The sequence below is a fragment of the Malus domestica genome, chromosome 09 (assembly GCF_042453785.1).
Source record: "Malus domestica chromosome 09, GDT2T_hap1".
In the NCBI taxonomy this organism is placed as follows: Eukaryota; Viridiplantae; Streptophyta; class Magnoliopsida; order Rosales; family Rosaceae; genus Malus; species Malus domestica.
The window spans coordinates 28,095,769-28,117,784 of NC_091669.1; the positions used below are offsets into that span (position 1 = coordinate 28,095,769).

Below are 22,016 nucleotides of genomic sequence, written 5' to 3' on the forward strand. Positions count from 1 at the left end.
CCTTCACCCAGTGCTTGAAAGATCCTTCATTCCCCACAAGTAAGAAGAATAGGCAGCAAGCAACTAAGTATGTCATGTGGGATAGAACTATGCTAAGGAAGACTCCAAATGGTCTTCTATTGAAATGCTCGGGCTTGGAATAATCAATGAGAGTGATGGTCGAAGTACACGAAAGTATTTGTGGAACACACTAAGCTAGAAGCAAGATGAGGTGATTATTGAGAAGTATGGCTACTTTTGGCCCGATATGGAGAAGGATTGTAAAGCCTATGCTAAAGGTTGTGAGGAATGCCAAAGACATTGACCTCTTTAACATGTGCCATCAGTACCCTTGAATCCTATAGTGAAGCCTTGGCCTTTCAGAGGATGGGTAATTGACTTCATCAGGAAAATTTACCCAGCCTCCAGCAAAGGGTACACCTTTATAATTGTGGTAACAAACTACTTTACCAAGTGGATAGAAGCCTCAGCTGTGAAGACTATCACTTTAGTTGCTGTGAAGAAATTCATTGAAACGAAGATTTTACATAGATATGGGGTGCCCAAGATAATTGTTACCATGAGGCTTGAATAACTCAATCAGAGCTTTCTCAACTTCTTGAAGGGTCTTCAGACTAAAAGAGGCTGTGAAGTCCTTAATGATTCATCACTAATCCTGGAGGTTGAGGCTCCGAATGGCGCCTTAGAGACCTCAGCTTGGTCCTGATCTGCAGGAACGTTCTGACAAGTTCGGGCAAGGAGGCCATGACTGGAATGGATGCGAAAGGTGGGGGCACCACTACAGCTCCCCTGGAAGTAGTAACAGTGGAGATAGCTTTAACGGGCATAGAAAGAAGAAACTCAAAAGCAAAAGTGGGGGCGATAGCAGCAGTCTTCTTCGACCAAGGGATAGAGACCCCCGTGACCTCAGAAACCTTGGGAGGCCTAGGGAGAACCACTTTACACACTAAAGGCTAGGGAGGCTTGCCTAAACCATCACCAGAAGCCTATTAAACCAAGAAAAAGTGAGTTAGGAGAATGGCTGCAATTGAAATTAAAGAAAACCAAATAAGAAAAGTTGGTATACCTAAGTCGAGCTTGGAGCTTTAGGAATAGGTGAAGGTGGTGTTATTATCTTTGATGGTTGAGGAAGGTCAACCTTGCTTGCTGAATAGGGATGAGAGTTGTCCGAGCGCTTACCAGAAGCCTATTACACCAAAAGAAAACATAAGTGTTAGCAAGTCAATTCGTATAAGGAAAAGACAAGGGTAAAACACCTATATACCTGTGAAGACCCTCAGATTTTCGGGAGAGCCTTTGTGGTTGCAGTTGCCTTAGAGGATGCAACTGAGCTAGCCCAAGAAAAGGCTAACGGCACCCTTAGGCCAGTTGCCTCTGAGACCATGGGGATCTCATGGACTATAAGTTCCCCAAAGGTAGTTGGTGGCTGGCGAGTGGCTTCATGCAATAGAGAAGACTGGCACAAGCAATACACAAGTTTTATATTAGTAAGGAAACTTGAAAAAAAGATGAAAGGAAGAGATTGAGAAGAAAAGTGTTACTGGAGCATTGTTATCTTCTACGTAGTGCAACATCTCCCCAGTCCTTGGATTGAACTAGGAGGTGGGAGTCACCACCATCGAATGAGGGAGAGTAGAATAGGTAAGGATTGAACTTTGTCTGATTGAATGGACAGATGCTCCAGCCTTTTACTACAAGAAAAGGAAAATGAATGTTAGTCTCGAAACCTGAGAATTCACAACTTAACCAAGAATGGGGAAGAATTATACCTTTAAAGGTTTGGCCCGAGGAGGAGAAAGTTGCGCTACTTGGGCTGAAGGAGATAAGGCCTTGAGTTGGGTCATCCCTTTCCCTCTAGTGCCTTATTTCAAAAAGACAAATAAAGAGTCGTGCAAGTATTGAAGAAAGTGAATTTCAAGAATCGCTAAAGGCTTAGAGAATGGGAATTATACTTTCAACTCCTCGAGAATGGTATCAAGGATTGCCTTATCCTTTGGCTGGACTTCGGCGCCCAACTACCCCTCTTTGGGAATGGGGGCAGGTTTCTTAGTTGCTAGATGCCCTAGTTACAAGAAAGAATGAGGTGTTAGTTTATGCCCCAAGATAAATTGAAACTGCAACTAAGAAAAGAAGATTAAAGCTGAGATCACTTACTAAAGGATTTTTGTTTCTTCCTGCCTACTTTAGTTGGAGGGGCAGTGGAGGATTTGAAGGCCTTAGAAGTTTGAGCTCCGGTCCTCTTCCTTGTGGGAGTTGCTCTCAGGCCAGGTAGAGCGAGGTGAGGCTGAGGCCGCTACTCGGGCTCGGACTCTAATGATTCTACCACAGTCGCTCTTGTTCGTCAAGGTGCCCGAGTCTCTACTTCGGGTCCAGCCTCAGCCTCTGAACCTCCAAAAAGCTCGAAGATGTCCCCAGTATCTCTAGCAGTCTGGTTGGACCCTACTTCTTATCTTGCAGCCTCTTGGAGGACGAGTGCATTTGCAGCTTCCTCTTCTGGCCCGACGTCCACCTCTTCAGTGTTGCCTTGGGCTGCAAAACAAGAATAAAAATTAATGAGTGACAAGATAGAAGGGCACCACAAAGAAAATTAAGACAAAAAAGATAAGACACTAAAATATACCTATAAGAAAAAGCTGGTTCTTCTCATTGACCATCTCCTTCCAATTTTTTAGCTCATCCTTCTTAGGGTAGGATTTGAATAAGAGTTGGCCGAAGAAACAATCATGGGCCTCCAAGATATCTCCCCCATACTTCTTCGATCACTTGGCCTCTCACCAAGTGGCAAATAGAGGAGTGTGTTGATGCACAAAACCGGAGGGGTCTTGGAACAACGTAAATCCGACCGTGAATCTGCAAGAAAGTAAAGAACACAAGATGTATCGTGGTTCACCCTAATGTTTGGGCTACGTCCACACTGATATTGATTGTATTTCTTTGTAACTGTATATATGGATTACAAGCTCAAGGGGAATCCCCCTGAGGAAGAGAGTGTTGTTGTGTTTGTGAGGGTATTGCCTTCTGTTGGGTTCATTGAGTCCCATTTGTGAGGGGGGAGGAGTCCCCTTTTATAGAATAAGGGGCTCCTCCTTTTACATAATTATGGGCTGGGTAATGAGGCCCAAATGTTGAGGCCCAATGTGTCAAGGTCTGAGGCCCAATATGTGTGGTACCAACAGTAGTTCCCCAAGTCTTTAGTCAAGAAAGTCTTTTGGTTAGAGACTTGAAATTCAATCCATGTATGGGCCGAAGTGGCGGTTGTTCGGAGGCGGTCTTTGTATACCATGCACTGAAGCTTTGTAGGTGAAGCTTTGAAAGTGAAGCTTTGAAGCTGTATCTTTTGTAAATGAAGCTTTTAAAGTCGGAGCTTTGTAAATGAAGCTTTCGAAGCTGGATCACTATAAATGAAGCTTTCAAAGCTGGAGCTCTATAAATGAAGCTTCCGAAGTAGATTGACATGAGTGATGCTCATGAACGTTTATGTTGATTGACATGAGTGATGCTCATGAATGTTGACATGAGTGATGCTCATGAATGTTTATGAATGTTTATGTATGATTAACATGAGTGATGCTCATGAATGTTTATGTATGATTGACATGAGTGATGCTCATGTATAATTTTAGAGTACTGGGCGTACTTTTGATCACCTAGTTGGTGATAATAGTGGCAGGCTGCCGAATAATTTTGGAGTACTAGACGTACTTTTGATCACCTGGTTGGTGATAATAGCGGCAGGGTGCCGAATAATTTTAGAGTACTGGACGTACTTTTGATCACCTGGTTGGTGATAATAGCAGTAGGCTGCCAAATAATTTTGGAGTACTGAACGTACTTTTGATCACCTGATTGGTGATAATAGTGGCAGGCTGCCGAATAATTTTGGAGTACTGGACGTACTTTTGTTCACCTGGTTGGTGATAAGCAAGTGGGTATCCGGTCAGACAAGAGATCACCATGAGCACGTGGCTCATCAGTCTATAAGTTGGTAGACTTCTTTAATCAGCAACAATGTTGATTAGTGAATCTAGTTGTTCAATAATTCCTGACAATAAGTGACAGTATAATTATGACTGTATAATGAATAAATCAAATTGACAAAGTTTGTCAAGGCAAAATGTTGCACTGTGTGCCTTCTGTGAATAAATGATTTATTCTGTTGTGTGATAAATGACATGTTGCATAAACCAACAATATATTAGGTATTGCCTAAATGTGTGTGTATATATATATAATCATGAATAAATGATTTATTCAGTTGTCTGATAAAGCACATGTTGTACAAGTGACATAGTTTAAAGGCAGTCACAATATTCTAGGCCATGAATAAATATTGCACATGTACTTGGGTTAAATATGTGTCACTAGGTGATGAATAATATATATACATACAGGGAGCTTAAGGGGAGGGATCCCCATTTTTTCAAAAAAAATGGGGACACGCTCCCCACCGTTAGATTGACTTTAATGAAATTGTGTGGTTGAGATTAAAACACAGGCCATAGAATCTCAACCACAGGATTTCATTTAATTCAAATCCAACGGTGGGGAGCGTGTCCCCATTTTTTTGAAAAAATGGGGATCCCTCCCCTTAAGCAATTCCTATATACATATATATTATATATTTTTATTCAAGTTGTTGATATCCAATTTGGTCAGACTTGTCACATGTTATGGGAAATAGTCATGTGATAAACTATTAATAAGATACAAAGACTAATGATATTATAACAGAATTAAGCAGCGCATGAACAACTAGTATGTAGCCTGTAATGTTGTTCATAGTGTGTGTGATATAAGGACATCGTGCGGACTAGCCTGTATATTTTCGACTGCCAACTCACATCCACTTTCAGTAAATAAAATAACAAAAGAAAAAGTAAAGATATCATCATGCTGTTTGTGTGGAAGGTTTAAAGCAAAAGTTGGGATGTATTCACTTTAAGTAAAGATACCCAATCTGTGGAGGTAAGCTCCACTTTACAACTCTTTTGTGCTTTTGTTATTTTCTTTTTCCCAATATCATGATTGATTCCAACCTTTCAATTTTATTATTCCATTAGCAATAGTGAAAGCTTTTGTGAAGTGTCAGCAATCATGTAATAAATATTATAAAATAATAATGAGATATTAAATAAATAGAAATAATTTGTAGAAGATGGAGTGTTTATCTTCTCCGATGGATTGTTGTCGGAGGCGACACCTTTCCTGCTGAGAAATTGAAGCTCCACCATAAGCAACAACAATCTTTACCCCACTCTGATAACAACGTAGGCAAGTCCAGCAACTTCTTCTCCTGCAAAAGAACTTCATGATCTTTTGGACTGAGAATATCAGCAAGATGAGCACCAGGATCACTATTAGAAGATATTCAATATAACACCATAAAAACACGTCGGCTCAATTCGACTCCCCAACAATGACCCCCACCACCAATTCCCTAGTGCCGCGATGAGGGAAATCATACCACCTGCTCCTAAACTGTAGGAAGCTATCCAGAAATTAATGCAACGATGCATCACTAGCCACTTGTCCCCAAAACTCCTTTGGGTTTAACTTTAGCAAGCGAGAGAGCTTTCTATTAAGAACATCCACCACTTTTTGCAACTCTAGGGCGTCCAATCCACCTTCGTTGGCGCCCAGCCTAACCGCCACCACCTCGTCTAAGGTAAGTAACTTACGAAATTGCTACCCTGCGCTCTGCTCGGCACCCACTCTCCTTTCTCCCTCATCCGAACCCTGCCCCCCGACGGCAGTGCCAGAGCAACGGTGGAAGTTTCGGGATTAGATTACTGCTTGGAGAGCGATTGCCAGAGTGAGGTGGAGAGCGTGGAGTTGGGATTAGGCTCTCGAGGGATTAGATTGTTGTGGTCTGGATTCTTGGGGATGAAGACCTTTTGGGGTTTTGGGAAACCATTGCTTCTGGCAGGCTAGAGGTGAGAGTTTCGGTTCGACATGTTCTCTCTCATGTTGGCACCTAGAAGATCTTGAGGATTGTCATTTCATTGTTGACGAAAGTTCAGCTTTCTATAAGGACCTTATCCTGACTCATGAGGTAGAGAGGAGCAATGGAAACACCATCTTTTGTTCTTTGTTAAGAACTTGTAGACAGGGTCGAGGTCGTACAGCCGCTTGACATTACCGTTGGGTAGCGTGCAGATGGAGTAAGTGAAGATGGAGTAGTTAGCCAGGAGGCGCAGCATGCGGTCCAGCATGACGGGGATGTTAGGGTTCTTGGTCGGTAGCTGCGAGGCTAAGTTCGCCAGAGAAAAGAAAGCGCCAGGCCCGGCTTTCGTCATGATCTCAAGGAGGTCAAGCTCGAGGGCTGTCTTGAGCACCATGTGGAGAGTGAGGGCGTTGGCTAGCTGCATGGCGAAGAGGTTTGTTTCTTCGTCGGAGACTTGGGTTGGAGTCATCTAAGTCTCTCCGATCGAACCCATTTTTTGGATTTGGTGTTGGTAGAGAGAAAGAGAGCATGCGAAGGTTTTCTGGAAAAGCTAAAGAGTGATGTTTTGGATTCTTGGGTTATGCAGATTCACGGTGGAGGTTGTGAAGTTTTCACGGTGGTGAGATGAAAAATTGAAAGAGAACCGACACAGCTTTTCATGTCGATTCCCATAGACGGCGCCAAATGTTGATGCACAAAACTGGAGGGGTCTTGAAACAACGTAAATCTGACCGTGAATCTGCAAGAAAGTAAAGAACACAAGATGTATCGTGGTTCACCCCAATGTTTGGGCTACGTCCACACTAATGTTGATTGTATTTCTCTGTAACTGTATATGTGGATTACAAGCTCAAGAGGAGTCCCCCTGAGGAAGAGAGTGTTGTTGTGTTTGTGAGGGTATTACCTTCTGTTGGGTTCACTAAGTCCTATTTGTGAGGAGGGGAGAAGTCCTCTTTTATAGAATAAGGGGCTTCTCCTTTTACATAATTATGGGCTGGGTAATGAGGCCCAAATGTTAAAGCCCAATGTGTTAAGGTCTGAGGCCCAATATGTGTGGTACCAACAGAGTGCACTCGAAGTTGAAAGCCACAAGCTTGGAGGTGATTCAACTCATCACCTCCAGGCTACACTGAGCTACTTGAAATATCACATTGACGAATGAGTGAAGAGCATAGAATCAAAGAATGGCATTGGGATCGCCTGCCTGAAACCCAATTGTCAACCACAAAAGTTTGGGTAGTAGACCTCCAGCCTGCGTTCGTAGCCCATGCGATCGCTCCTAACTCCCTATGCCAGATCTCTTTACTAGATGCAACTCACAAATTTTCCTTGCATTAGCTACTGGTATCCTCTCCAAATGCATCTTGGAAGATTTGGTCAGAGAACCATGGATATCTTCGTAGCACGGAGGCACCCCACTCTAAATCTACCCTAGTCAAGCAAACTCTAAAGAAGTAAAGCCATGAAAGTGTCGAGTGGTTGGTGGGAGAAGCATCGGCCAAAATGCGGGCTAAAGCCACTCCTTCAGGGAACTCCAGGTTGGGTGCTCAGAACTCAGGGAAGTACCATTAGAGCCACAACTAGACCATCCAGGTATTTGAGATTGGTCTCAAGAGGTTTAACACTGGTCATTTCATACAGAAGATGGTAAAGGTGTGCAAGAAGGAAAGGCCTTGTGGCAATATCATCGAAGGAATAGATGGCTTCCACCAAAGGGATCCACTTCAGCTTCACTTATTTGGATTTGTTCAGAAACATGTGCTTGTTGAGCTAGTATAGGAGGAAATAAATGTGTTATTGGTCCTTGTCCATAGTGGAGGAGGGCGGGCTAAAGGTTTTATTCGTGAATGGAATGAAGTATGCGAAGGACGTCCCGTAACTCTTGAAGGTGAATGGAGTGTACTTTAGGCGAGTAATGGACTCTGAAACACCCGAGGATTCAGTGGTCAAGCAAGAAGATGAAGACCAGTCGTGGGTGATGTCCACGCACCGGCCCGAGGGCCTTAGCTCAAAGACTTGAGCCATATCCAGGACAATTTAAGACATATGACTCATTCTAAAATCGAATGTGTTGGTCCTATTGTTCCAAAACAGAAGAGTTGTGGTCAGAAGCTCGGGTTTGGCTATTACTGTGACCTTAGAGAGCATGATGAGCTCATAAATGCCATTGTTCATCCACTTCTTCTTCTAGATGGGCTCGAGCTCATTCACCCATTGCGCCCAAGCTTCATCGTTCATCAGGGGGAAGCCTTTTTGATGATTTAACCACTTAAAGGCCAAAATACCAGCCTCGGCCTAGTAGGGATTTAGGGTAAACCAAGCAGCAAAGGGCATGTTGCTCTCCACAGCATTTAGGACTCAGGCAGTCCAGGCCGGTCCCAAGGAATGTACTCTCTCGTTCTCAAAGAAAATCAAAGAGTTCAGGCCTGCCCGAGGGCGATGAAGGTCGTTGAGTCGACAGTGCATGGTGAAGATACCCTTACCAGACTCACATGCAGGATGAGTTTTAGGGGCCATTATTTGATTTCTAGGTAGGAATTGAGAGAAAATTGAGGTTGGAAAGCAAAAGATGAACTGCGATTGCGAGAAAATTCTAGAAAATCTTGGAAGTTTGGAAACTAAAAAAATAGGATTGCTACAGGTATTTGGCCAAGATGTTTAAATGAAGATTATATAATGGGTAGTTATTTAACATTATAGATCGTGTGTTAGTACAAAGGTTTAGTTAAAAAACGGATGTTTAAAGTGATGCAAGTCCCGAGTCAAAAGCATGTAGTTAGTTTTAATCATCATTAAGTCCTTAGTTTGCAAACTTAACAATGATTAAAAGAGGTACTGTTTGGGTTAATATTTGACAATGGGTTTTGCTAGTGACTAAGGCCCAAAGACGTCAAAATGAGTGGAGACTTGCCCGAGGCCCAATCGACAAGCTTGGAATAAATTGATGCCTCCTAAATTAAAATATAGGCCACATGCCTAGGAGTGAAGTGACAAGTGAGGGAGACCAACTCACTATTAGCCAAAAAGCACTTTCTAGTGGCACTACAAGTAAAAAGATGATGACTTACTACCCTTGGAAGCCTTCGGCCAAGAACAAAGCTAAACGCAGTCGGGCCAAATCGTCTATAAAAGGGGAAACAATTACCAGAGACAAGGACACTTAACCAATCAAACTCAAAAACATACAAACTCTGTTTTCAAGCCAGTTTGTACCCAGAAAAGCTGAAACTCGCCCAGATTCAGTTCTTTTAGCTATATTCCCCATAGAAAAGCTATCTTTTGTCTGTTGTAAAAGCTCTGCTACCTTCACTTAGTATCGTAGTATCAAATCCCTCATATAGAACTTAGTTATCAACCACCCTTTTAGCATACAAACTTTTGTGAACTTAAAGAGAAGTGGCTGCAAGAAGTTCAACCTTACCCGACAAGGTGAAATCTTGCCCGAGTCTCTTTGTATGTACTTGTATTTGGTAGATCTATTGCTATATGCACTTTTCATTGTATATTCAAGTCGTTATCAACTATTTTCCACCTAAGAATCCCATTTACATTCGAATCTGGTTAAGTTAAGAAACCTACTTTCATTGAGAACAAACCGTATTTGAGGACATGGTTAAAAAGGTCTTGAACTCTCTTCGTCCTGAACATACAAGATTATGAACTAAAAGTCCTTGTTTACAAGGCAAGAAAAAGAACTTAATGCAGACTTAACCCATCTGTGACGATCCCTTGATAACAAGAAGTTTAAGTGACTTGGGGAGCAAGTAATTGACTTAAATCACACGTACTCAACATCTGTTATACTGAGATAATAGTGGCATGCCTAAATGCTTGTTAGTTTTGATTGCGAACCTCAAGGCCTATACCAAAGGCCCTACAAAGGCACCTTTCAAACTAACTTTGAGCTCTTCTTGTAGTACACCAAGTAGCAAGAAGTCGCCCGACAACCAACCTCAACCTAAGTGCCAAACCTCCCAGAGGAGCCGTGCCAAGGCCAAATCCTTTCCCGAACAACATGATGTGATTGTTGATAGTTGAATTTCATTTTTAATAATCTAGCATTACTCTTCTTAACCTACCTAATTATTTAAATAAAAGTATAAGCAAGCTCCCCTAGAAAATTGTGTAACCAAAATTTACCAACCATTATTTTGCTCCTACATACTTGTACAATCATTTGTATCGTCTCTCTAATAGAAGTAGGATTCACTAACACATATCGATCTTATCTTTATTAGAAATATGATACAAATATGGTAGTAAAAATAGCAATTTTGATTTATTATAGATTTGTAATTAATAAGGATCTCCTCCTTGAATAGGAATTTTATGTACCCAGACATTCTTGTACTTGTGTGTGTGTGTGTATTTCCTCCCAGAAAGAAGAAAAACATAAGATTTAAAGCCCTAAACTCTCATATAGTTTTACTATCTTCGTATCAGCAGGTTTTGGCCTTTCTCTTCCCAAAAAATAAAAAGTCCTAAACCCGAAAAACCTATTCTTGCAATGTAACATCCTTGGCTGCCAGGCCTTATAAACTGCATTTGGACAATCAATCCTACCAAAAACCTAAATTTACCCAATGCCGCTTTATGTTTTTTTAAGCAGCATAAAAATCTTAATCATTGCCATGCAGTTTGTTCCCAAAAGTTGGCACTAAAAATCTTAAACCTAAGCCTACATCACCAATCCGCTGCAACCATGGGAGAGAATACAATATTGTCTCTTGTTGATAATCAGGATGATTCAGGAACTCGGAAAGTTCTTAATTGTGTCTAGAGATCGTGACTTTGGTTGGATTATTGATTTCGATACTACTGACCACCTAACGTATGACAAGTCTCTCTTTCAATCCATGATTTCTCCTCTAAAAGAAAGTGTTGTCACTGCTAATGGCTATGTTATCTCAGTAACAGGGGCTGGTCCAATTGCATTTATCCCATCTTTAACCTTACACAATACCTTTCTTATTCCGACATTATTAAATCATCTTTCATCAGTCAGTCAAGTTACTGAACAACTGAATTGTATCCTACTAATGTTTCCTTTTTTGCTTACTTCAGAGTATCCGGATGCAGGCTATAATTGGATGTGGTACTAAGAGAAGAGGGTTGTATTATGCTGAAGATGTGGCTCCCAACAGAGTGAATCAAGTACGTAGTGTAGTGGGAATGGTGACAAAAGTAAGAAGATTTGGTTAAGACATCGCAGACTTGGGCATGCCTCATTTAGCTATTTACAAAAGTTGGGTCTATCATTATTTATTAGTATTTCATACTCTAAACTAAAGTGTCATGTATGTTCTCTAACAAAGAGTTATCAAACCTTTTATCCATTGAGTTCCACTAAAAAAAAACCGTTCCTTTTGAATTAGTGCATTGTGATGTGTGGGGTCCCTCCCCCGTTTCAACTCTAAACAAAATTTGAGGATTTTATTATATGTGGATGACTATACTGGCATGACTTGGCTCTATACAGCGAAACACAAGAGCTATGTTACTATACTTATCAAGAATTTTCATCATATCGTTTGGACTCAATTTTCGCTTCCAATTAAGGTGTTTTGCTTCGATAATAGGGGTGAGTATGTTAATGATGAATTGTCTCAATTTTTCAACAAGACATCTAGGAAACCACTTGTCCGCAACACCTCAATAGAAATGGGTGGCAGAACAGATAAATTGACATATTCTTGAGATGGGGCATTTCTCATTGAAGTCGTTGCGCCGCAATCTTATTGGGCCGATGCAGTTACATATGTTGGTTACATGATTAACAGAATGCTCTCAGAAATGCTTGATTTTAGCACTCCTCTAGATGTGTTAACAAATCATGTGTGCTTGCCCTCTTCCCTCAATCTCACCTCTCGTATTTTTTGGTGTGTAGCATATGTTCACCTTAACAAGAATCAGTGTACCAAGCTTAAACATTGTGCAGCGAAATTGTTTTTTTTGGCTTTGCTCCACAATAGAAATGCTACCGGTGTTATCATCCTTCATCCCATAAACTCTGTTTCACTATAGATGTTACATTATTTCTCATTGAAGTCGCTACTCCGCAATCTTATTGGGCCGATGCGTTACATATGTTGTTTATGTGATTAACAGAATGCTCTCCAAAATGCTTGATTTTAGCACTCCTCTAGATGTGTTAACAAATCATGTGTCCTTGCCCTCTTCCCTCAATCTCACCTCTCGTATTTTTTGGTGTGTAGCATATGTTCACCTTCACAAGAATCAGTGTACCAAGCTTAACCCTTGTGCAGTTAAATTGTTTTTCTGGGCTTTGCTCCACAATAGAAATGCTACCGGTGTTATCATCCTTCATCCCATAGACTCTGTTTCACTATAGATGTTACATTATTTCTCATTGAAGTCACTGCTCCGCAATCTTATTGGGCCGATGCGTTACATATGTTGTTTACGTGATTAACAGAATGCTCTCCAAAATGCTTGATTTTAGCACTCCTCTATATGTCTTAACAAATCATGTGTCCTTGCCCTCTTCCCTCAATCTCACCTCTCGTATTTTTTGGTGTGTTGCATATGTTCACCTTCACAAGAATCAGTGTACCAAGCTTAACCCTTGTGCAATGAAATTGTTTTTTTGGGCTTTGCTCCACAATAGAAATGCTACCGGTGTTATCATCCTTCATCCCATAGACTCTGTTTCACTATAGATGTTACATTATTTCTCATTGAAGTCGCTGCTCCGCAATCTTATTGGGCCGATGTGTTACATATGTTGTTTACGTGATTAACAGAATGCTCTCCAAAATGCTTGATTTTAGCACTTCTCTAGATGTGTTAACAAATCATGTGTCCTTGCCCTCCTCCCTCAATCTCACCTCTCGCATTTTTTGGTGTGTAGCATATGTTCACCTTCACAAGAATCAGTGTACCAAGCTTAACCCTTGTGCAGTGAAATTTTTTTTCTGAGCTTTACTCCATAATAGAAATGCTACCGGTGTTATCATCCTTCATCCCATAGACTCTGTTTCACTATAGATGTTACATTATTTCTCATTGAAGTCGCCGCTCTGCAATCTTATTAGGCCGATGCGTTACATATGTAGTTTACGTGATTAACAGAATGCTCTCCAAAATGCTTGATTTTAGTACTCTTCTAGATGTGTTAACAAATCATGTGTCCTTGCCCTCTTCCCTCAATCTCACCTATCGTATTTTTTGGTGTGTAGCATATGTTCACCTTCACAAGAATCAGTATACCAAGCTTAACCCTTGTGCAGTGAAATTGTTTTTCTGGGCTTTACTCCATAATAGAAATGCTACCGGTGTTATCATCCTTCATCCCATAGACTATGTTTCACTATAGATGTTACATTATTTCTCATTGAAGTCGCTGCTCCACAATCTTATTGGGCCGATGCGTTACATATGTTGTTTACGTGATTAACAGAATGCTCTCCAAAATGCTAGATTTTAGCACTCCTCTAGATGTGTTAACAAATCATGTGTCCTTGCCCTCTTTCCTCAATCTCACCTCTCGTATTTTTTGGTGTGTACAATATGTTCACCTTCACAAGAATCAGTGTACCAAGCTTAACCCTTGTGCAATGAAATTGTTTTTTTTGGGCTTTGCTCCACAATAGAAATGCTACCGGTGTTATCATCCTTCATCCCATAGACTCTGTTTCACTATAGATGTTACATTATTTCTCATTGAAGTCGCTGCTCCGCAATCTTATTGGGCCGATGTGTTACATATGTTGTTTACGTGATTAACTGAATGCTCTCCAAAATGTTTGATTTTAGCACTCCTCTAGATGTGTTAACAAATCATGTGTCCTTGCCCTCCTCCCTCAATCTCAACTCTCGTATTTTTTGGTGTGTAGCATATGTTCACCTTCACAAGAATCAGTGTACCATGCTTAACCCTTGTGCAGTGAAATTTTTTTTCTGGGCTTTACTCCATAATAGAAATGCTGCCGGTGTTATCATCCTTTCCTTCATCCCATAGACTCTGTTTCACTATAGATGTTACATTATTTCTCATTGAAGTCGCCGCTCTGCAATCTTATTAGACCGATGCGTTACATATGTTGTTTACGTGATTAACAGAATGCTCTCCAAAATGCTTGATTTTAGCACTCCTCTAGATGTGTTAACAAATCATGTGTCCTTGCCATCTTCCCTCAATCTCACCAATCGTATTTTTTGGTGTGTAGCATATGTTCACCTTCACAAGAATTAGTGTACCAAGCTTAACCCTTGTGCAGTGAAATTGTTTTTCTGAGCTTTACTCTATAATAAAAATGCTACCGGTGTTATCATCCTTCATCCCATAGACTCTGTTTCACTATAGATGTTACATTATTTCTCATTGAAGTCGCTGCTCCGCAATCTTATTGGGCCGATGCGTTACATATGTTGTTTACGTGATTAACAGAATGCTCTCCAAAATGCTTGATTTTAGCACTCCTCTAGATGTGTTAACAAATCATGTGTCCTTGCCCTCTTCCCTCAATCTCACCTATCGTATTTTTTGGTGTGTAGCATATGTTCACCTTCACAAGAATCAGTGTACCAAGCATAACCCTTGTGCAATGAAATTGTTTTTTTTGGGCTTTGCTCCACAATAGAAATGCTACCGGTGTTATCATCCTTCATCCCATAGACTCTGTTTCACTATAGATGTTACATTATTTCTCATTGAAGTCGCTGCTCCGCAATCTTATTGGGCCGATGTGTTACATATGTTGTTTACGTGATTAACATAATGCTCTCCAAAATGCTTGATTTTAGCACTCCTCTAGATGTGTTAACCAATCATGTGTCCTTGCCCTCCTCCCTCAATCTCACCTCTCGTATTTTTTGGTGTGTAGCATATGTTCACCTTCACAAGAATCAGTGTACCAAGCTTAACCCTTGTGCAGTGAAATTTTTTTTCTGGGCTTTACTCCATAATAGAAATGCTACCGGTGTTATCATCCTTCATCCCATAGACTCTGTTTCACTATAGATGTTACATTATTTCTCATTGAAGTCGTCGCTCTGCAATCTTATTAGGCGGATGCGTTACATATGTTGTTTACGTGATTAACAGAATGCTCTCCAAAATGCTTGATTTTAGCACTCCTCTAGATGTGTTAACAAATCATGTGTCCTTGCCCTCTTCCCTCAATCTCACCTCTCGTATTTTTGGGTGTGTTGCATATGTTCACCTTCACAAGAATCAGTGTACCATGTTTAACCCTTGTGCAATGAAATTGTTTTTTTTGGGCTTTGCTCCACAATAGAAATGCTACCGGTGTTATCATCCTTCATCCCCTAGACTCTGTTTCACTATAGATGTTACATTATTTCTCATTGAAGTCGCTGCTCCGCAATCTTATTGGGCCGATGTGTTATATATGTTGTTTACGTGATTAACAGAATGCTCTCCAAAATGCTTGATTTTAGCACTCCTCTAGATGTGTTAACAAATCATGTGTCCTTGCCCTCCTCCCTCAATCTCACCTCTCGTATTTTTTGGTGTGTAGCATATGTTCACCTTCACAAGAATCAGTATACCAAGCTTAACCCTTGTGCAGTGAAATTTTTTTTCTGGGCTTTACTCCATAATAGAAATGCTACCGATGTTATCATCCTTCATCCCATAGACTCTGTTTCACTATAGATGTTACATTATTTCTCATTGAAGTCACCGCTCCGCAATCTTATTAGGCCGATGCGTTACATATGTTGTTTACGTGATTAACAAAATGCTCTCCAAAATGCTTGATTTTAGCACTCCTCTAGATGTGTTAAAAAATCATGTGTCCTTGCCCTCTTCCCTCAATCTCCCCTATCGTATTTTTTGGTGTGTAGCATATGTTCACCTTCACAAGAATCAGTGTACCAAGCTTAACCCTTGTGCAGTGAAATTGTTTTTCTGGGCTTTACTCCATAATAGAAATTCTACCGGTGTTATCATCCTTCATCCCATAGACTCTGTTTCACTATAGATGTTACATTATTTCTCATTGAAGTCGCTGCTCCGCAATCTTATTGGGCCGATGCGTTACATATGTTGTTTACGTGATTAACAGAATGCTCTCCAAAATGCTTGATTTTAGCACTCCTCTAGATGTTAACAAATCATGTGTCCTTGCCCTCTTCCCTCAATCTCACCTCTCGATTTTTTTGGTGTGTAGCATATGTTCACCTTCACAAGAATCAGTGTACCAAGCTTAACCCTTGTGTACTGAAATTATTTTTTTGAGCTTTGCTCCACAACAGAAATGCTACCAGTGTTATCATCCTTCATCCCATAGACTCTGTTTCACTATGGATGTTACATTCTCATAATCAGAAATTTTCTTTTCTCTTGATGAGCCTAATCGTGTCCTTCGGAGGGAAACAACTTATGAATTACCGATTTGGTACACGATGACGGGGTTAAAAGGAACAATTATCGAATGGCGGCCGACTTCAGATTATTATGCAGCCACCGAACGGCAGTTGTCTGACCATCAGGCAGCCACTGAATTGAAGCTGTCTAATCAGCAAGCAGCGACCGAACAACGCATGTCCGACCAGCAGGCAGCTACCAAACAGCAGCCGTCTGATCATCAGGCAGCTACCGAACCATGGCAAGCTACATATTAACAGCAGGCTACCAATCAGAAACAGTCACACGTTGTGGGTCAGCAACTTGACCAATTCCTTATATCTGTCGAACACTTATTGCCAGCTTCTAAGGCAACTTCCCCTTCTCACACACTTGTACCCGCTCACGAGTCCATGGATACTCCCGAGGTAAGTATTTCGAAACCTTGTAAATTATCTAATTTTGATGTTGTTGACCGTGCTTATCAATTACCTCCAAGACAAAATAGCTGGAAACCGCCAGTTAGATTCTCTCTAGAAGGGAAGGTCAAGTATGCCATTGTAAACTATGTACCAACCCACTTTCGCCAAAGTATCAATCCATGATGAATCAAATGGAAGGAATAAAAATCCCCAGAAAAGTTGAAGAACTTTTGAAGGATCCAAAGTGGAAGAAGCCATGCGGGAAGAGATGGACGCACTGCATGAGAATGGGACTTGGAATATTGTACACCACCAAAAGGGGAGACAACAGTATGCAAGTGGGTGTTTACTATTCAACACAAAACAGATGGGACCATTGATCGATATAAAGCAAGGCTGGTTGTTAAAGGATATACACAGACCTACGATATAATTACTAGGAAACGCTTGCACCGATTGCGAAAATGAATACCATCCTAGTATTGTTGTCTTTGGTAGCTACTTTTGATTGGTTGTTGATGCAATTTAATGTTAAAAATGCTTTTTTGCATGAAGATTCAGAGGAGGAAGTGTACATGGATATTCTGCCTACTTCGTAAAGCATTTTATGGTCTAAAGCAGTCACCAAGAGCTTGATGAAGAAGTCAAAGATGGTCGTTGAAGCAATTTAATGTTAAAAATGTTTTTTTTTTGGCACAGAGATTCAGAGAAGGAAGTGTACATGGGCATTCCGCCTACTTCGTAAAGCATTTTATGGTCTAAAGTAGTCACCAAGAGCTTGGTGAAGAACCATAAAGCCAGCATTTGCAGCATTTGCAAATAAACCATGAGATGAAGGAAAGGGTTAGAATACATGTCCATAAAGCCAGCATTTGCAAATAAACCATGAGATGAGGGAAAGGGTTAGAAAAGAAGATAAACCATGAGATGAAGGAATGGATTAGAAAAGAAGGATAACTATGATATCATTACAACAATTTGGACAATAACATTTTACATTGGTATTGAATTTAAAGCTTTATTTTTATTTCATTATTATCTGACTTTTGTATCAATAATTTGTTCATATATCCTTCAACTGAACAAAAGACTGCAACACTGTTCCAGATTTCCCTCAGCTTAGTTTTTGGAAATTCCAAGTGTACTTCCTCAACATAGTCTACAATTTGCTCAAAAACTCGACTCCTCAGTTGATGGTCGCCTCAAATAATATCGTAAGCTGTTAGCAAGAACCTAAAAAATTTATAAGTTTTACGGTCAGCAGTCTCAGATGTCCATCTTTTAGTTTATAACAGAATCAACCATAATAATGGCAACAGTTTTTGCAACAGAAGTCTATTTCGGAAGTAATCAGATTGTAAAGTTGGTGAACGATGCAACTTTCTCTTAGAAAACAAGAAAACAGTTAGCTTTCACCACATCGACCACCATAATATATTAAATCCTAGCTTTACCTGCTGAAGAGGCTTGATGAGGGGCTTACCCCTGTAGCTAACATGAAATTTTGCCTTCGCCAACAACCCCTAATTCCCGAGACAAGAGTTAGCAATGAACTTGGTTACCAAAAACTAAAAACAAAATAACTAGAGATGAGCTCCATACACATGGATACTAGAGATCGGAAATAAAATTAGAAAATGATATGTTGAAGGTGCAACTGTAGGTGAGAAAAGAGCACACCTCTGTGTCGAATTCTCCCGATTCAACAGCAACACTAATGTCAGTTATAATCTTTACAAGATCCACCAGTAATCCTGGGCGATCTGCTGACTCCACATAAAGCAAACTGCAGAAACCCAATATTAGCTGAACACATTCATTTGAAACGCAATGTCAGTGTGTCGCTCATGCATAACCATTGAAGACTATTGTGTGCCTGCTGCCACAACAATTGTTGACATATGAGAATTGACTGTTGGGTTCTTAAAGCCCATCCTATCGAATGCACATTACCTTCGGGTGGGGCCATCATCGTTGACGCTTATGTGGGTTGCTATGTCCACATCAACCTGATGAATTAAACACAGGTTTGAATCAAGAAAACATTGTGGAATCTAATGCTCTTTTCCAGAAAATGGCTAGGGATGCCATCAAGAAAAAATGACTAGGTATGGATCAAACAACTTGGCGTCAAAGTAAACAAGACTCGTTGGAAGTTAAGATGGTACCACATTAGCCGAGTGTCAGGTCAAATCATTAATTACCTTACGAGTGAACAAAATCAAAAGGTGATAGGCAAAAGAAATTATTCTCAAAAATTCATAATACTCATGATTCATGAAGGAGAGAAACGATTCTCTAGAATGACTAAAATTGAAAAAAAAAATGCTTATGGAGTGAACTTCAAGTGAGAATTTCCTCAAAAACAAGAAACATGTGAATTATGTGTGTGCTAGAACGTGAAAATGGGAAACTTGAACTAACCAACCTTCGCACAAACAGTTGTCCCACCACAGAAAATTCAAGCAGACTAGTATTCGAAAATTAAATAATAAATTTCAAGAACCTGTTCTGGTGGAGGCACAATTCCAAACGCTGCTCCCATCGCTAACTGGGAACTTGATTCCTAACGACAAAATTGATTCACTAATAAAGCGTACAAAATGTAGAAATCCTGAAGATATTCCACCAGTTACTATCGCAAGAACAAGTGGAAATGTTTAAGAAAGATTACCGGATGATATTCTATCAGATTATTTATAATCGTCAATCGAATAGCCTCAAGTAGTTCTGGATCTTCTACCTTCCTACCAGTATCACTGCACACAAACCTCACCATCAAATAAGAAAATGGGGTATGCAACAGCTATTGGAAGGACTGATCTGCTAATCCACCAAAATAGAAGGTTGAAGATTTACTGGAAGCTAGATTTTTACTGCCACTAAAGGAAAACTGTTTTTTCTTCAGCACATATATCTAATGAGAAACCCATTATACCACTAGTATAGGAGTTAAAGCCGGACGAAGAAGTAGAAGAAGCAGAAAAGATCATTGCAATCAATTGCAAATTGATAAATAATAACAACGTCATAGCAACAATGAGAAACCAATAATACCACTAGTATAGGAGTTAAAACCAGACGAAGAAGTAGAGGAAGCAGAAAAGGTCATTGCAATCAATTGCAAATTGATAAATAATAACAACGTCATAGCAACAAGCCAAAACTATACTCAATGCAAGGGCACGAGGCTTGTGAAGTATACTCACGCTCTAGTGATGGCAAACTTGTTATGCTTCCCAGAAGAATCCAAATAGACATTGGCCTTGACAACATTCAAGCCGAGGTTTCTAAGCGCACTCATCTGGTGATTCAATTAATGATAATTAATCTATGCTAACTTGTATGTTCAGACGTAAAGATGAAGATAGATCAATCAAACAAATATATGAAAATCTATACAGGAGAACATAATAGATAACAATATAGTTGGAAGTCGTAAGTAATGCTCCATACAGTATCGAGAAGAGCTCCAAGCCGGTCTCCAAAGGTTATCTCCACCACCGTTGCATCTGGATCAGAATCTTGGTCAATAATAACCTTCGGAATCGGAACGGCGTCAGATTCACTTGGACTTCCATCAGATTTACCATCCTATTTCCAAAATAGAAAAACGCAGTATAAAAATGACAGTATTCAGCAAGTTGATATTCAGTAATTACCAATTACAAAACAAATTTTAGAATACCTCCACAGCTGTAGCAGAAGATGCTCGCGGAGTAATTGAGGTTGATGAAGATAATGATCTGTCATAGATTGCACATACACTTTCTAGACAAAGAATAGCAACTATGCAAGACCCCCACTTTCATGCTTGCATATCTCAAGAATAATAAAGGTGTTAAACACACTACGACTAAAAATCTATCAGCTGGCTTGGGAACGTTGAGTTCAAGCCACAATCGAGGACTTGGACTCAAAGGTTCAAGAGCTGTTAGATAAACAGAGGTCCGATATCTGGTAATTCCAACCTCAAGTGCAAAAGACATGATAATTCAGCCACATATTGAAAAATCACTTATCAAAAACTTGTTAAGTGAACAAATCAGCCACAATAAACTGAGATGCAAAACAGACTTCATTCATACAAAAACGCAAACTATTTTTATATTTTAATCTGCAGGATTTATTTATTTATTTACTTTCGTAACCAGAATACACAACATGATTAATCCATTAAATTAAGACTTTATTTTTGCACCAAAATAAAGGGAAAAAATAGCAGAGAAGCATCAAATGAATACTTTGAACATAAACCAGAATCTCAGATATTAATACTCAATGAGCATTGAGCAATATAATTCAGACCTCATGGTACTAGAAAATGCAAATGAGATTAAGAACCAAACAAAAATAGAAAACAAAGATTTCTACAACCAAAATAGGATAAGAAAAATAACAGAGAACCCATTTCATCACTTTTTGAACCAAAAAGAAAAAACCAATTTCTGAAAACAATCTAAGAAAGTAAAACAAACCCATAAAAGAACACAAAAACCACCAACAAAAATTCAATAAAACAGTGAGCAAAAAAAGAAGCATTACCTTCCCTTGTGCACAATGCAGAAGCTTGTAGGAGCAAACCCAAAGGATGCTTCTGCCATAGCCCCAGCTGGTGCTGGAATTGCTAGGGATTTTTTCAAACTGGAGTTACTGTTAAAGTTTACCCCAACACTGCAAGAAGCCATAGCCACTGCCATTTTTAACTTCAAAATTTTACAGCCCAGAGAGAAAGGTTAAGCAAACGGAGAGAGAAGAAGGGACTAGAAGGTTGAACCCAAATCAGAAAAAGATGGTAAATTTGAAGAAGAAATGGGAATGTGAGAATTGAGTTCTGTGAGAATTGGGTTAGGACAAGAAGGACACGAAGTGTATTGAAGGAAGCAACTGGGGACCAACTAGATACATCGAATTATGCGCCATTCGATATAGGGGATAAGGGAGGGAGGGAGGTAACTTTAATGTGACTTGGGTGATTTTATAGGTTGTTCCGAAATATGGGATCCACAAGTTTTATTTTTATTTTTTTCATCCTTTTTAACAAGGATATGGTGGACTTAACCTTATAATGTGCTTCGAATTCGTCTTTGTCTATAATCGAATCTAAAACCTCTCATTTACAGGCATAAGAATATCACTAAATTATAGTACTAAGTAATACTTGAGATTTAAAATCAATAGAATAAGTTTTTGAGATTGTCCACCGCCAATTATTTTTGTTCTTTTGTGAAATATTTCCGTTAGATTGATAGCGTACAATCTTACAAACCACTTTTAACGAATTTAGCTTTAAGAATCAAAATAAAGAGTTTATCTC

General features: G+C 39.9%; 2 protein-coding genes across 2 annotated transcripts; both read right to left on the bottom strand.

The window, feature by feature from the left end:
- Window positions 1-2,446: 2,446 nt before the first annotated feature.
- LOC103444096 (caffeic acid 3-O-methyltransferase-like) lies at window positions 2,447-6,413 on the bottom strand. The gene is made up of 3 exons (XM_008383008.3): window positions 6,076-6,413; window positions 5,251-5,354; window positions 2,447-2,529 (listed from the first exon to the last, which is right to left on the bottom strand). The coding sequence occupies exons 1-3, from the start codon at window positions 6,411-6,413 to the stop codon at window positions 2,447-2,449; spliced, it is 525 nt and encodes a 174-aa protein (XP_008381230.1).
- An 11,209-nt stretch (window positions 6,414-17,622) lies between these two features.
- LOC103444045 (ACT domain-containing protein ACR11) lies at window positions 17,623-21,658 on the bottom strand. The gene is made up of 10 exons (XM_008382953.4): window positions 21,245-21,658; window positions 20,388-20,445; window positions 20,156-20,293; window positions 19,909-20,003; window positions 19,374-19,458; window positions 19,206-19,265; window positions 18,653-18,708; window positions 18,380-18,485; window positions 18,154-18,222; window positions 17,623-17,932 (listed from the first exon to the last, which is right to left on the bottom strand). The coding sequence occupies exons 1-10, from the start codon at window positions 21,397-21,399 to the stop codon at window positions 17,870-17,872; spliced, it is 885 nt and encodes a 294-aa protein (XP_008381175.1). The 5' UTR covers window positions 21,400-21,658; the 3' UTR covers window positions 17,623-17,869.
- Window positions 21,659-22,016: the final 358 nt, after the last annotated feature.

Bases quoted from the DNA above. Each gene is read 5' to 3' on its own strand.
- LOC103444096 (XM_008383008.3), bottom strand. From the start codon at position 6,413: ATGACTCCAACCCAAGTCTCCGACGAAGAAACAAACCTCTTCGCCATG. The intron at 5,355-6,075 runs GTGTTTCCATTG...ATCTTCTAATAG, and splicing joins TTAACAAAGAACAAAAGATG to TGATCCTGGTGCTCATCTTG. The intron at 2,530-5,250 runs GTAAAGATTGTT...CTTGTTTTGCAG, and splicing joins TACGTTGTTATCAGAGTGGG to CCCAAGGCAACACTGAAGAG.
- LOC103444045 (XM_008382953.4), bottom strand. From the start codon at position 21,399: ATGGCAGTGGCTATGGCTTCTTGCAGTGTTGGGGTAAACTTTAACAGT. The intron at 19,459-19,908 runs GTGAGTATACTT...GTTTGTGTGCAG, and splicing joins AAGTTTGCCATCACTAGAGC to TGATACTGGTAGGAAGGTAG. The intron at 18,223-18,379 runs GTGTGCTCTTTT...CTCGGGAATTAG, and splicing joins CGGGAGAATTCGACACAGAG to GGGTTGTTGGCGAAGGCAAA.